At 71.3% G+C, this 12,754-nt stretch overlaps 3 protein-coding genes across 3 annotated transcripts; 1 reads left to right on the top strand and 2 right to left on the bottom strand.

The window, feature by feature from the left end:
- The first annotated feature begins 737 nt into the window (after positions 1-737).
- Positions 738-3,086, top strand: LOC135413902 (interleukin-12 subunit beta-like). The gene is given in 7 exon segments (XM_064654016.1): positions 738-807; positions 1,439-1,660; positions 1,867-1,975; positions 2,057-2,238; positions 2,341-2,498; positions 2,618-2,716; positions 2,718-3,086. Coding segments are annotated over 7 exon segments (903 nt in total). The 3' UTR covers positions 2,781-3,086.
- Positions 3,087-3,821: 735 nt separating this feature from the next.
- Positions 3,822-5,225, bottom strand: LOC135413700 (alpha-internexin-like). The gene is made up of 3 exons (XM_064653692.1): positions 4,934-5,225; positions 4,337-4,461; positions 3,822-4,272 (listed from the first exon to the last, which is right to left on the bottom strand). Exons 1-3 carry the CDS (start codon positions 5,138-5,140, stop codon positions 4,221-4,223), a joined length of 384 nt encoding a protein of 127 aa, XP_064509762.1. The 5' UTR covers positions 5,141-5,225; the 3' UTR covers positions 3,822-4,220.
- A 733-nt stretch (positions 5,226-5,958) lies between these two features.
- TLX2 (T cell leukemia homeobox 2) lies at positions 5,959-12,592 on the bottom strand. The gene is made up of 3 exons (XM_064653674.1): positions 9,620-12,592; positions 6,889-7,126; positions 5,959-6,463 (listed from the first exon to the last, which is right to left on the bottom strand). Exons 1-3 carry the CDS (start codon positions 10,929-10,931, stop codon positions 6,247-6,249), a joined length of 1,767 nt encoding a protein of 588 aa, XP_064509744.1. The 5' UTR covers positions 10,932-12,592; the 3' UTR covers positions 5,959-6,246.
- Between the last annotated feature and the right edge of the window lie 162 nt (positions 12,593-12,754).

The following is a 12,754-nucleotide window of genomic DNA, read 5'->3' as shown; positions in this document are numbered from 1 at the left end:
TGGCCCAGAGAGGGGAGGGAAGGGACAAGACAACCAGTGCCACAGCCCAGCCAGCAGGGCCCAGCCCCTCTCTGGACCTCAGGGGCCAGTGCTGATGGACCTGAGATGGTCCCACCAGACCACTGATGGTCCCACCCCATGGCAGGGTGCTGTGGGGGCTCTGTGGGGCATGTGGTGACATGCAGACCCTCAGGGTGGTGCAGGGGCTCAGGACCCCTCTGGGGGAGCTGGGACCACCCAGGACCCCCGTGTGTCCCCTGTGCCCCTCGCCTGGCCGTTCCTGGGGTGACCCGTCCTCCAGCGGTCAGGGCAGGGCAGCAGGTGCTGGTGACCCCTGCCCGGGAAGTACCAGCGGTGAGTCCTGGGGCCGGGTGGGTGGGGGGCTGAGCATGGCTCCCACACAGCCTCTCTCCACTTCTGAGAACTGTGATGCTGCTGTGGTTGCACCTTGGGGCACCCCCGTGGAGTCCAGCCCGGTATAAATCCACAGCCCCCGGCCCCACTGTGCCCGCCGGAGCCACTGGAGCAGCAGGCGCAGAGGTAGGCACAGCACAGGAGGGTGGGGGGTCCCGGGGTGACTGGGGGATCTCGGGGGTGTCCTGCTCGGGGATGCTGCTCCCACAGCCGGGGACTCTGCCTTTGGTGGCCCTGCTGGCTCTGCCCCTCTCCCAGGGTACGTCCAGCCCCCCACCCGGGGCTGCCCTTCCCCTACCCTTCTCTTCCCCTTCCCCTCCCAGATGCTGGGGCTGGTGGGGCTGGTGCTGTGCCTCGTGCCCGTGGACACCCTGACTGCCTTCCCCCCAAAGTGTGAGTGCTGCTGCCCCCCGAGCACAGGGGAGGCCTTGGAGGGGGAACCTCCCAATGGGAGGGGGCTGCAGGGACCTCACACGGATTGGAGGGAGCAGGGGGTATACCCATCCTGCATCCCTCTGATAGGGGGTATACCCGTCCTGCATCCCTCTGGTAGGGGGTATACCCATCCTGCATCCCTCTGATAGGGGTCAGACAGCTCTGCTGAGGGGTTTGACAGAGGGCATGAGGGTGATAGGGAGAGGGGGGATGGATGGAGCAGGTGGGAGTGGATTTGGGGTGCAGGAGCAGGGAGATGGATGTGGGGTGATGGGACAGATGGGAATTGGTTTGGGGTGCAGGAGCAGGGAGATGGATGTGGGGTGATGGGACGGATGGGAATGGATTTGGGGTGCAGGAGCAGGGAGATGGATGTGGGGTGATGGGACAGATGGGAATGGATTTGGGGTGCAGGAGCAGGGAGATGGATGTGGGGTGATGGGACAGATGGGAATGGATTTGGGGTGCAGGAGCAGGGTGGGGACCATGGGGCAGGATGGCTGAAGGGCACCCAGCCCCGTGCTGGTGTGAGGGACAAGCTGCCCCCAGCACAGCCCATCTCTGACCCCAGGCTCTGCCTCACCTGCAGTCCAGGTGGGGCAGCTGAACGAGGACGTGGTGGTGCAGTGTGACACGTTGGAGCCGCACGTCAGCTGGACACTGAACGGGGAGCAGGAGCCCATGGCCGAACTGGAGGCTGAGGGCAGGAACCTCACCATCCTCGGCTTGGACCTGCCAGCCACGGGCAACTACAGCTGCTGGGCCGGCCCTGTCCTGCTGGACACCACCTACGTGGTGGTCAGCGGTGCCCGTAAGGAGGGACATGGCCGGGAGAGCCCGGGCAGGGGGTGGTGGGGTGCAGGGACGGGGGGCAGGCTGGGCACCCAGAGCTGCTCCTGTGCCGTCCGTGGGGCTGCACCGGGCAGGGCTTTGGGGCCGGGGGAGCCTCAGCAGTGCTGTGCAGGGAGGGGGCATCGCTCCCGGCCCCACACCCCCTGACCCCCCTCGGCCCCTCAGGCGAGGAAGAGATCAACGTGTCCTGCCAGGCTGAGTCCTACCACGGCTCCTTCCACTGCTCCTGGCCTGGGCCCCCCTCTGTCGTCTTCCGCGCCCGCCTCACACGCAGGTGGGTGTCCTGGGACCTCCAAACCCCCCCAGCCCCTCGGCCACCCAGCCCTCACGCCTGCTCACGCCTCCCTCCCCGCAGCGATGGCTCCGTGGGTCCGTGGGTGCCAGTGGCCGGGGGCCACGGCCGGTTCAACGCCACTCTGGCCGACCCCTCGTTCTGCCCCTTTGGTGAGGAGCTGCATCCGCTGTGGCTGCACCTGGAGGGGCTCTCGGACACCTCCTACCTCAGCCTCTCCAAGCACTTCTTCCTCCGTGACATTGGTGAGCTCAGGGCAGCAGCAGCCCGAGGGATGGGGACGTTCAAGGGGAACTGGGGGCTCTGAGGGGGGCTCAGCCCCCGTTCTGAGCCCCCCCTGCCCGCAGTGCGTCCCGACCCGCCCCAGGAGCTGACCCTGCGGTGGCAGGGGGAGCAGCTCCACCTGACCTGGGCACCCCCAGCCTCCTGGCAGCGCCCCACGTCCTACTTTGTGCTGCTCTACCACCTGCAGTACGAGCTCCCCAATGGCACCCAGGTAACGGGGGTCCCTGCCCAGCCGGACCCCACACGCTCCCCCCCTGCCCTGCATCCCCACCCTGCCCCGTCCTGGGCTCTTCCCTGTCCCGGGGGGGCATTGGGAACAGGGACTCTCTGCAGGTTCAGCCATGGCCCCCTCCCCACTCTGCTGCTTCTCTCCTTGAGGCCATGAATGGTCACCCCTGGCTGTCACCTCTGCTCCCCCCAGCTCTGCCCCCCACTCCTCTGCAATGGCTTTCCCCTGCCCGAGGATCTGCCCAGGCCATGACCTGCCCCCTCTGCAGGTTGAGCGGTTCGTGGAGGGCGTGGAGGAGACCCAGGTGCAGGTGGGCGCACGGCGGGTGCGCATCAGCTGCCGGGACCCCCACAGCCCCCTGGCTTGGAGCCCCTGGAGCCCCTGGCAGGACCTCGACACACCCCGATAACGCTGGCTCTGCGCACGCTGACCCCACGCACAGACATCTCCTTCCCCAGCACCCTTTCCCTCCCCTCCCCAAACCTCCAGGGGCACGCCTGGGGCTGGGGGGACCCCAATGGGACAGCCACAGTGGGACAGGCACCAGCACCCACCTTGTTCTCCCTTGTACTGCTCAGAAAAGGCTTTTTTTCCCTTGTTAAAAAGGGGGTTTTTCCCCCCTATTAAAGCGCTGGGCTTGACTCTGCTACCACAAACCCTGGTCTGTGTCTGTGTGGGTAGGGGGGTGCTGGGCCCCCACAACTCCCCAGAGGGCTCCTGGCCTGTGCAGGGCTTGGCCCTGGGGTCCTTCTGTATGAGTGGAGCAGGCTCCCCACGTGCGCCAGCCCAGCTCATGGACAGCCCAGGTGGAGGGTCCCCACAGCCCTGCCCAACTACCCATAGGTGTCCTGGACCCCCCTAGTCCTCACCAATCCCCCCTAATCCTCACCAACCCCCACAGAAGTGGGGCAGCATCCTCAGTCTCAGGGGCTGCACCCAGGGGGCAAGTCCTGAGGGGCAGCACCCCATTCCCACGTCCTGGGGAGCAGGATCCTGTCCTGACCCCAGGAGCTCCTAGTGCAGGACATGGTCACAGCACAGTGGGGGGGCCAGGGGTCACCCGACAGCACTGGGGGGCTCAGCTCCCACTGGAGCTGTGCTGGGCCCCCACGAGGTGCCCCCCCGGTGTTCAGGAGGGTGCCCAGCCTGGGGCTGAAGGGCTGCACCAGGAGGGTGGAGCCCGGCCCCCACCCCCTTGGAGCCCCCCCGGGCCTCTGTTCTGCCACAGCCCCCCGGAGCGCAGAGGGTGCTCCTGGCCGGGGTCCTGCCCCCTGCCCCCCCCCCCCCCCAACCCCAAGACGGGTCGGCTCCGGGTGATGCCACGGAGCTTTATTGAGGTGCTTCCCGCGGGTCTGGGCCGGGACCCCCCCCCAGAGAGGCTGGTGAGTGTGTGGCCCCACGGGCGCTGCCCTCCCGGGGGTCCCAGGACAGGGGGCAGGCGGGGGCACAGGAGTCTGGGGGCCCGTGGCACGAGGGGGCAGAAGGACCGAGACTCTGCGAGTCCAGAGGGGTCCAGAGGGTCCGAGGGTACCACGGCCCGAGGTCGGGGGTCCTGGGGCACAGGAGTCGAGGGTCTGGGGTTCGGTGGAGGGACCGGGGTCCGGTCGCAGCGGGACAGGGGGTCTGGTGGTGGGGCTGAGGGTCCGGTCACGGTGCCGGGGGTCCGGTGGTCACGGCGGGTCCGGTGATGGGACCGGGGCTCCAGGGGTCCGATCACGGCGGGGCCGGACCGCCCAGGCGCAGCTCCTCGCTCTCCAGCATCTCCCTGGAAGAGAAGGGCCGGGCTGAGCCCCGCGCCCCCCGCGCCCCCCGCGCCTCCCCCCGCGTACCGGTACGCGGCGATCTCCGCCTCCAGCGCCATCCGCAGCCGCAGCAGCGCCGGGTACTCCCGCAGGCACCGGGCCATCTCCGCCTCCGCCGCCCCGATCTCCCGCTCCAGCTCCGCCACCCGCTCCTGAGCCGGGCCGTCAGCAGCGCCGAGACCGCGGGGCGACCCCCGGCACCCGCGGCCGAACACCCTCTCCACAGGGCCCCCCAGCCCGACCCCCGCCCCGCACGGACCCCCACCCCGATCCGAACCCGCCTAACGCGGACTCCCGGGATCCCCGGCCCGGCCCCCGCCCCGCACGGACCTGGGGATCCTCAGCCCCACACCGACACCCCCCCACACGGACACCCCAGCCCCCGCCCCACCCAGACACCCTCATACCATCCCTCGTCCCCTCCCGCCGCCTCCCCGGGCCCCTCAGCTCCATCGGGACCCCCCGACCCCGCCCCTCCCCACCCTCCCCCTTCACCCCATCCCTCCAGGCATCCAGCCCCGGCACCACCCCTCCCCCCCCCAAAACATCCACCCCCTCCTCGCGTCCCAGCCCCCCGTTCCCTCCCAGCCCCCCAGGCACTCCCGACGCCCTCCCATCCCGCACCTGGTACTTGGCCAGCTCCCCGCTCCGCCGGTCCCGCAGCCCCTCCAGCTGCCGGTGTAACGCGCCCACCGCCCCCCGCAGCGCCTCCACCTCTGCGGCTCGGGCTCGCAGCAGCCTCCGGTAACCGGCGGCCTCAGCACGGGCACGGAGAACCGCCTCGCCGCCGCCGCCCCACCGGCACCGGGGCCGGCCCTCAGCCGCGCTCATGCCGGTGGTGATGCTGTTCCACTCCCCCCGCGTCACGGAACAGCAGCCAATCCCGCCGGCACCGGCTGTCCGGCTCCTCCCGGCAGCAGCGCAGGTGGGGGGCCAGCAGCAGCCCGCCCCCAAAAGTGGGGCGAGGGGCCGCAGGGTCGTGGATAGCAGTCAGGTGGGGGGCAAGGTCAAGTTCGGGGTCAAGGTCATTGTTTTTCTCCCCCTTCCTCCCCACCATCATCACCGATCGAGGCCAGAGTGGGCTGGAAGGTCTTGGGAGGGGAAAACCTCCACTTAGGGAGTCACTGGGGAGGGGGCACAAAGGTTTGCCAAAGGAGGGGGGGTTCAGCCCCTCTGCCCCCCCACGAGTGTGCTGTGGGTCATGAAGGCTCAGTCTGTGGGAGGTGATGGGGGTACCAGGGGGAGTCAGGGGCTGGTACAATCCATCGGCATGGGGAGCACCCCGAGTCCGTGATGGGGGGCCCTGGGGGCACGTCCGGGCCCAGGGAGCCGACAGATCGGTGGGTGCAGGGCCAGGGGCCCAGTCCATCAGTCTGTCCCACCACTGGGGAGGAGCCAGAGTGGCCAAGTTCTTCTTTCAGCATGGTGGGCACAGCTGGAAGCCGGAGGTGGCAAACTCCAGGGATAAGGCAAGTGGTGTGGTGGGTGCAGACCCCACCGGGGGGGCAGGTCCCAGCACCAGGAACGGGATGTCCACACTGGGCCCTGCTCCAGGTGGGCTGGGGACTGTGGCTGCCCCAGCCTGACTCATGGAGCCGCTGGTGGGTTGGCAGCAGGTCCTGAGCAGGGACCCCCAAGGAGCTGCCCTGGCACAGGGGCCCTGGGGGGGGGCTGCAGAGCCCTGCAGGGTGTAGGGGCCTGTCTGTGGGCTCCCAGGGGTCCGAGCAGGGGGTGCCCACAGCGGTGCTCCAGGTGGGATTTGGTAAAGCTTTGAGTCCAATTGCAGGGGCATGCCCACCCAGCCGGGGGCCCAAGGGGGCTGTCAGTGGCAGGGAGGGGGCTGCCCGTGGGAGGCCCCCAGGAAGCTGCAGTCCCCTCCCTGCTGCAGGCTGGGCTCCCACTGCCACCTCCCGGCACATGGGCGACACCCTGGGCCCTCACACCACAGAGGCCACCCCCGAGACCGACGTCACCTTGTTGTCCTCGGCCCAGGGCTGGAGGTTCTGCAGGGCGTAGAGCGAGGAGTTGTGCATGCAGAGCAGGTCCTGCGGCAGGGGCTGCGCCAGGCTCTTCTGGAAAGCCTCCTGCTGCAGGTGCAGCATCAGCCGGTTGGCCTGTTGCCGCTCCGCCTCGCGCTCCTCCGCCGTCTGACGCCTGCGGAGACCCACCGATGGTACCCGCAGCTGGCACTGCCAGCCCTGTCCCCTGTCCCTCAGCACCACCGTGTGTCAGTGTGCCACTGCCCCGCAGCCCTGTCCCCTGTCCCTCAGCACCACCATGTGTCAGTGTGCCACTGCCCCGCAGCCCTGTCCCTTGTCCCTCATCCCTCAGCACCACCTTGTGCCAGTGTGGCACATCCCATGACACCGCCAGACCTCATCCAGCTGGGCACAGGGGATGCCATGGTGATGGGCGTCCCATCCCCCCCCAGTCCAGCCTCTCCCAGGATGGGGGGGCTTGGCCATAGAGGGGGGCAGCTGCTGGAAGGATCCAGGGGAAGGGCTGCCAGAGGGACGTGGGGTCGGGCTGCTGGAGGGATGTGGGGGTCGTGGCAGCTGCCCTGAGGCCACCCCTGTTACCTCCACTTGGTGCGGCGGTTCTGGAACCAAGTCTTGACCTGGGCATCCGTCATCTTGAGGGCCTTGGCCAGGGTGGCACGCTCGGCCGAGGCCAGGTACTTCTGCCGGTGGAAGCGCTTCTCCAGCTCGCAGATCTGCACCCGGGAGAAGGACGTCCGCGGCTTCTTGCGCTTGGGCGGGGTCCGGTTCTGGTAGGGGTGCCCGATGCGCCGCGTGGCCGTGAAGGGTGACAGGGCAGCTGTGGGGAAAGTGGGATGATGGGGGGCTCTGGGGGAGCTCCAGCAGAGCAGGGCAGAGCAGGAGCCCGGGGGGATGCTGGGGAGCTCGGGGCCATGGGGACAGGGAGCTGGGGGGGAACCACGGCGATGAGGAGCTCTGGGGGGCCAGGGGATAGGGAGATCCAAGAGGCCACCAGTGCTGCTGGGGAGAGGAGGAGAGGGGGACACCCTGAGCCATCCCTACCTGCTCCCCCGGCCCAGGGACCCAGGGGCAGCTCAAGAGGTGGTTCAAGGGAGGACCCTTTTCCACCACACAGCCACGGCATGGTCGCTCCCCAGCCCAGTGGTGGGCACCAGGACGGGCGGATGGGCTGCTCCGGTCGAGGGCCGATGCAGCACAGTCAGGCTCCGGCTGCACAAACCCACCCTCCCCACACACCGAGCCCTGCCACGAGGAGCCTTCGTGACACTGCAGGGTCTGCCCAGCCCTCCCGGGCAGGGGGTGGGACCCCAGCATGTGTCAGGAGGCAGACGGTGTCTCCCTCCATGTCCCGGCATCTGCCTCCATGTGCCAGCAGTGCCCGGGCTGACCAACGGCAGCTGCTGAAGTGCCGGGGGCCGGGGAAGGGGTTGTCCCTTCCCAGAGGAGGTGTGAGCCAGCCCTGAGTAGGCCAGTGTGTCGCATTCCCGAATCGAGCTGGAGCCACAGCTTCGTGGCAGCGAAGTGGCGCGGGGAAGGTGAGGGTTTGGCAGGGTCAGCACCCAACACCCACTGCCCTCCTGCTCCAGCAGCAGCCATGGCCAAACCACGGCCCCATGGCCCTGTGGCACCACGGCCTCATGGCACCTAGTGACGACATGGCCATCGCCAGGGCCAGCATGGGCACATGGCTCAGACCAAGGGTGACCATGGCCCTGGGTCCCCATGGCACAAGGACACAGGGCACGGCCACAGCACCCCGGGGACCTCCTGACAGACCCTCCCTCCCACCCGCGCCCCGGAGGCCGCCTGCCCGCCGGCGGGGGCGGGCACGGTTGACGCAGGTGGAGCCGCGCAGTCGGGGGACGGAGGCCCCCGCGCCCCCTCCCCGCGCGGGGCGGCCCCTCGCCGGGACCAGATGCTGCCCGCCCGCAGCCCACCCCAAGGCCAGCGCTGAGTGATGGCTGCGGCTGAGAGACCCCGTACTGGGAGGGGCCGCCCCGTCCACCCTCCGCTGGCGCCAGGCAGGAGACGAGGACGTCACCCACCACCCTGCACGGGGACGGTGCTTGCTTCGTCACCGCCGCGATGGCGGGGCGGGCCAGGAGGCGAACACGGCTCTGCTGGTACCGGGTGGGACCCCCACGGTCCCCAGCCCCCATCCCACACTGTCCCATCACCCCGTGGCTGGTGCTCAGCCCCAGCCCCACACGGCCCCGGCCTCGTCCCCACACGCGGCCGCGCCGCAGACGTGGCAGCGCCGCCATCTTGGGCGGGCGCCGAGCCGGGCTGGGGGTCTGTGGCACCCGCACACAGCCCTGGGACCCCCACCTGAGCACCTGCTCCTGCTCCTCGGGGGTGCAGCAACCAGTATCCCTGCCCAGCACTGGTGCTCAGCCCTCAGCACGGCGCTCAGCCCCCGGCCCCACCGGGACCCCTCACCGCCTCCCTGACACCTGTGTCACCGCCCGCTCACCCCGGCCCCAGCACAGGCCCACCCTGGCCTCTCCCACAGCACCGGCACCGTGTTCTGCACCAATTCCTGCATGTGCTGGTCTGGGGGTCCCGTCCCCACACATCCCACAGACAGCCACCCCCATCACCCCCATTCCCTGGGGCTCGTGGGTCTGGGGCACCCGCTCCGTACACAGACAGGCTTTGTCCTGCGGTCCCATGGCAGGTCCCCCCACTCCACACCCTGTCCCCACAAAGACCCCTCATCACATCCCACTCCTCACAGAGCCCCCACCCCGCTCTGCGCACCAAGAGAGCTCCCACCCCGCACCCTGCAGAGCCCCCACCCCGCACCCTGCAGAGCCCCCACCCCACCTCCCGGCTGCCGCAGCCCCCGGCAGCCTCCCCATTACGATGGGACAGGGTCAGCACGCGGCGATCCCGGGACCGGGGAGGGGACCGGACACAGAGCACAGCCCGAGCCCGGAGCCCGGTGGGACCCCTCAGGCGCCGCCCGGAGCCGCCGGACCATGCTCGGTGCCGCGGTGGAGCCGCCGGACCCTGCTCGGTGCCGCCGTGGAGCCGCTGGACCCTGCTCGGTGCCGCCGTGGAGCCGCCGGTGGCCGCACCAGCCCCCAGCCGCTCCCGCGGGCCCCGACGGCGGCGGGCGAGGACCGGGCGCGGTGGGAACCGGCGGAGCTCACGGTCCCCGCCGTGCCCGGCCGGTCCCCGCGCCCGCCCCGACCCGCACCGCACCGCGCCCGCCGCGCAGCACCGCCCGACGGAGCCCCCGCAGCCGCCGGTGTCGTGTGAGCCCCGGAGCCGTCAAAAGCCGCCGGTAGCGGTCCCGCCCGCTCACCTGAGAGCCGGTCCTTGGCGATGCGGCGCGTAGTCTCCATCCAGGGGAAGGTGAGCCCCGGCAGCGCGGGCCCCGGCGGCGGCGCGGCGGGGGCGGCGGGCGGCGGAGCGGGCGCGGGCCGGTGCGCCGGGACGCGGATGACCCCGGCGGGCGGCGCGGCGGGCGCGGGGGTCACGTTCACGCTCACGTTCATGCTCATGTTGAGGTTGTAGGAACCGAGCGGACCGGCGGGGCCGTACCCGCCGCCGTACAGCCCGTAGTCGTGCTCCGCGGCCGCCCGGTGCGGCCCCGCGGGCTCGGGGCCGCCCAGGATCTGGTCGATGCCGAAGCTGATGGGCTCGTGGGGCGCGGGGGGACCCGGGCCGCTGCCCTCCCGCTCCATCGCGGCCGCGCTCAGAGCCGGCGGGGCGCGGGCATGGCCGGGGGGCGGCGGGGGGCGGCGGCGGGGGCGGTCGCGGGGTGTCCGGTGCGGTGCGGGACGCGGTGCAGGGTACGGGTGCGGGGCAGCTGCCGGGGGCGGGTGCGGGGCGGGTGCCCGCTGCGGGATGGGTGCCGGGTGCGGGTGCAGGCTCGGGGCAGGGTGCGGGGCATGGCTCGCGGCCGCTGGCGGCCTCGGGGCGGGAGCGCGGGTGGGCTGCGGGCCCCGGCGGGACGCGCTTTTCTGCCCCTCTCCATCCGGACCGGCCGAACTCCCACCACCCGCGCCCTGATTGGCGGCCGCGCCCCGTGATTGACAGCCCGGGGCCCCGCCCCCGAGCTCCCCCCCGCCGCTGCCGCCGCCCCGGGCCCCCGCCGCCGCTCCGGACCCAGCGGATGGTCCCGTCGGGTCCCGAGCGCCCGCGCCCCTCCCGGCCCCGGGACCCCCCCTGCGCCCCGACGTGCCCCGTACCCGTTCGTCCCGCCGAGGCGGCCGCCGGACCCTCCCCGGTCCACCGGAGCCGCCGCCGCCGCACCGGGCAGCAGAGCGGCGCTTCTCCGCGCTCCCGCTCCACCCGCAGCCCCGTCGGGTCTCCCAACCGGTCCTACCCCGCCCTGCCGGAGCGCACGGAGAGGCCCCGCGCCCGCCGCTCTCGGGGCACGCAGGCTCCGCACCGAGCCCGGGCCCGCCGAGCCCGCCCGGAGCGGAGCAAACGGATCTGGCGGCCCCGGAGCCGCCGCGCCCGGTACGGGGACCTGGGGTTTGCCCCGACCCACCATTCCCACGACACGGACCCGTCCCGAGGACACGGATTCCGGTCCCCTCGAGCTGCTGATGACAGTTGCAGGAACCCCGGGGCACCGACCCCGCGCCCACTCGCAGTTCCCGGGCCATGCGGACTCGCTGTTCGGGGGGGTGCACCCCGAGGTCCTCCCGCTGCCGGGACCCCCCAGCCCCGCCGTTACCAGTGATGGACCCCGGTCCCCCGCCCTGCCTTTCCCGGTCACGGAGGCCAAGTCGGCCCCGCCGACGGGAGGTAACGGCAGCGGAGAGCGACGCGGGCTGGGCCGGGCCCTCCGGCGACTATCGCGACAGAGGCGCGGCGGCCCCGCGGGTGGGTCCCAGCGGTTCCCAGGCGGGTCATAGCCCCGGGTCAGGATCTGGCTGGGGGGAGGGGGCCGCCCGGGCACCCTGGCGCCACCGGTCTGGGGCAAATGACATTACGGGGGGCCTGCGCCTGTAAATCACGGCGGCACCGGGGGCTGCAGCTGCCGCACCGGGAGCACCGCACGCCCCAGGGACACCCCGCATCCCAGGGGCACCAGGAACGCCCAGGGGCACCGGGGACACTGCACACCCTGAGGGCACCCCCCATCCCAGGGGCATCGGGCAGGCCCGGGTCACCGGGTGGTCTCAGACCCACCGCAGTGTCCCTGCACCCGCAGCTCCGCCGGGGCTGCACGGGTTCACGCTGGTGCCACCCCGGCCCCACTGTGGCACCGGGCAAGGGAGAGCTGCCCTTTGCCATACTGGGGTCACCGGGGGAGCCCCGTGCCGCGGGTGTGGGCCCCTGTGCACCCAGAAAGGGAAGGGGGACGCAGCACAGGGCCCCTGCCCTGTCGGGGCTATGGCTTCCCAGCGTTCCTGGCTCACAGCCTGGCAGGTGCTGGGACAAACACCCAGTGCTCCTGTTGTGGGTTTTCCAGCAGGAGAGAGCCCCCAGCCAAGGGGCTCGCTGTGACCCAGTGGGGTGCAGCCGGTGGTGGTGGCAGCGGCGGTGACGGCGGTGACAGTGACAGCGGCGGCGGGAGGAAATGGCCGGTGCCGGAGGAGGAGGCGGCAGCAGGTTAATTGAACCCGGAGCAGGAGGCAGATGTTGCCATGCCCAGGGGCTGAAATCTGCCAGGCTGGGAGATGGATTGGGGGGCTGTGACGGGGCCGGGGGCGACGCGGGCTCACCCGGCGCCTGCCTGCACCGGGACCGCCCCACGCCCACGGGGGTCTGCGGGCGGCACTCCCGGCCGGAGCAGCCCCCCTGCCTAGCACCTTCCAGCAGCAAGGCCAGGGCTGTCCCAGCAGGGTGCAGGGAAGGGCTGAGGGTGCTCAGAGAGCCGTGAGCCCCCTCCCACCCCAGCTGTGGGTGCAGGCTGCCCCTCAGTGTGACCGCTTCGTGCCGCTGGCCCTGTCCACTCAGAGACCCACGGACCACCAGAATGGACCCCCTGTGCCTGTCTGGGGGTCCCCAGAGCCACTGTGAGGCCAGGCAGGGTCTCTGCCCCTGGAACCCCCCACTGTGCCGGTACAAACCCTTCCTCATTCCTTGGCCACAGCAGAGACCCCTACGTCCTTGGTGTGTGCCTCCTCCCACCCCAGGGGGCTGGACTGGTGGTCCTCACTGGGCACAGGGGACGCATCCCCATGTCAGGCAGGAACACGACCTGGCACCCGGGTGGCAGGGATGGCTGTAAGGGACGCAGTGGAAAAAGGGGCGCTTGCCCAATTCCAGGAGGGAATCAACCTTCGGCCACTGTGGCACCAGGTCCTGCCACCGCCAGACCTGCAGCAGCAGCCCCCCACCCCGGGCCCCCCAGGGCACCCCGACCCTCGGCACAGCTGAGCTGGGAGCAGGGGGGTCACACGGGGGTCTGGCCCCCGCTCGCCCCCCAAAGGGGCTCCCGCCAGGAACGGCCGGGGCCCTTCGCCCTGTCCCCCACCGT

The sequence above is a fragment of the Pseudopipra pipra genome, chromosome 4, assembly GCF_036250125.1.
Source record: "Pseudopipra pipra isolate bDixPip1 chromosome 4, bDixPip1.hap1, whole genome shotgun sequence".
Lineage (NCBI taxonomy): Eukaryota > Metazoa > Chordata > Aves > Passeriformes > Pipridae > Pseudopipra > Pseudopipra pipra.
Note: the sequence above shows the minus strand (reverse complement) of the source record. Positions and strands in the feature narration are given on the sequence as shown.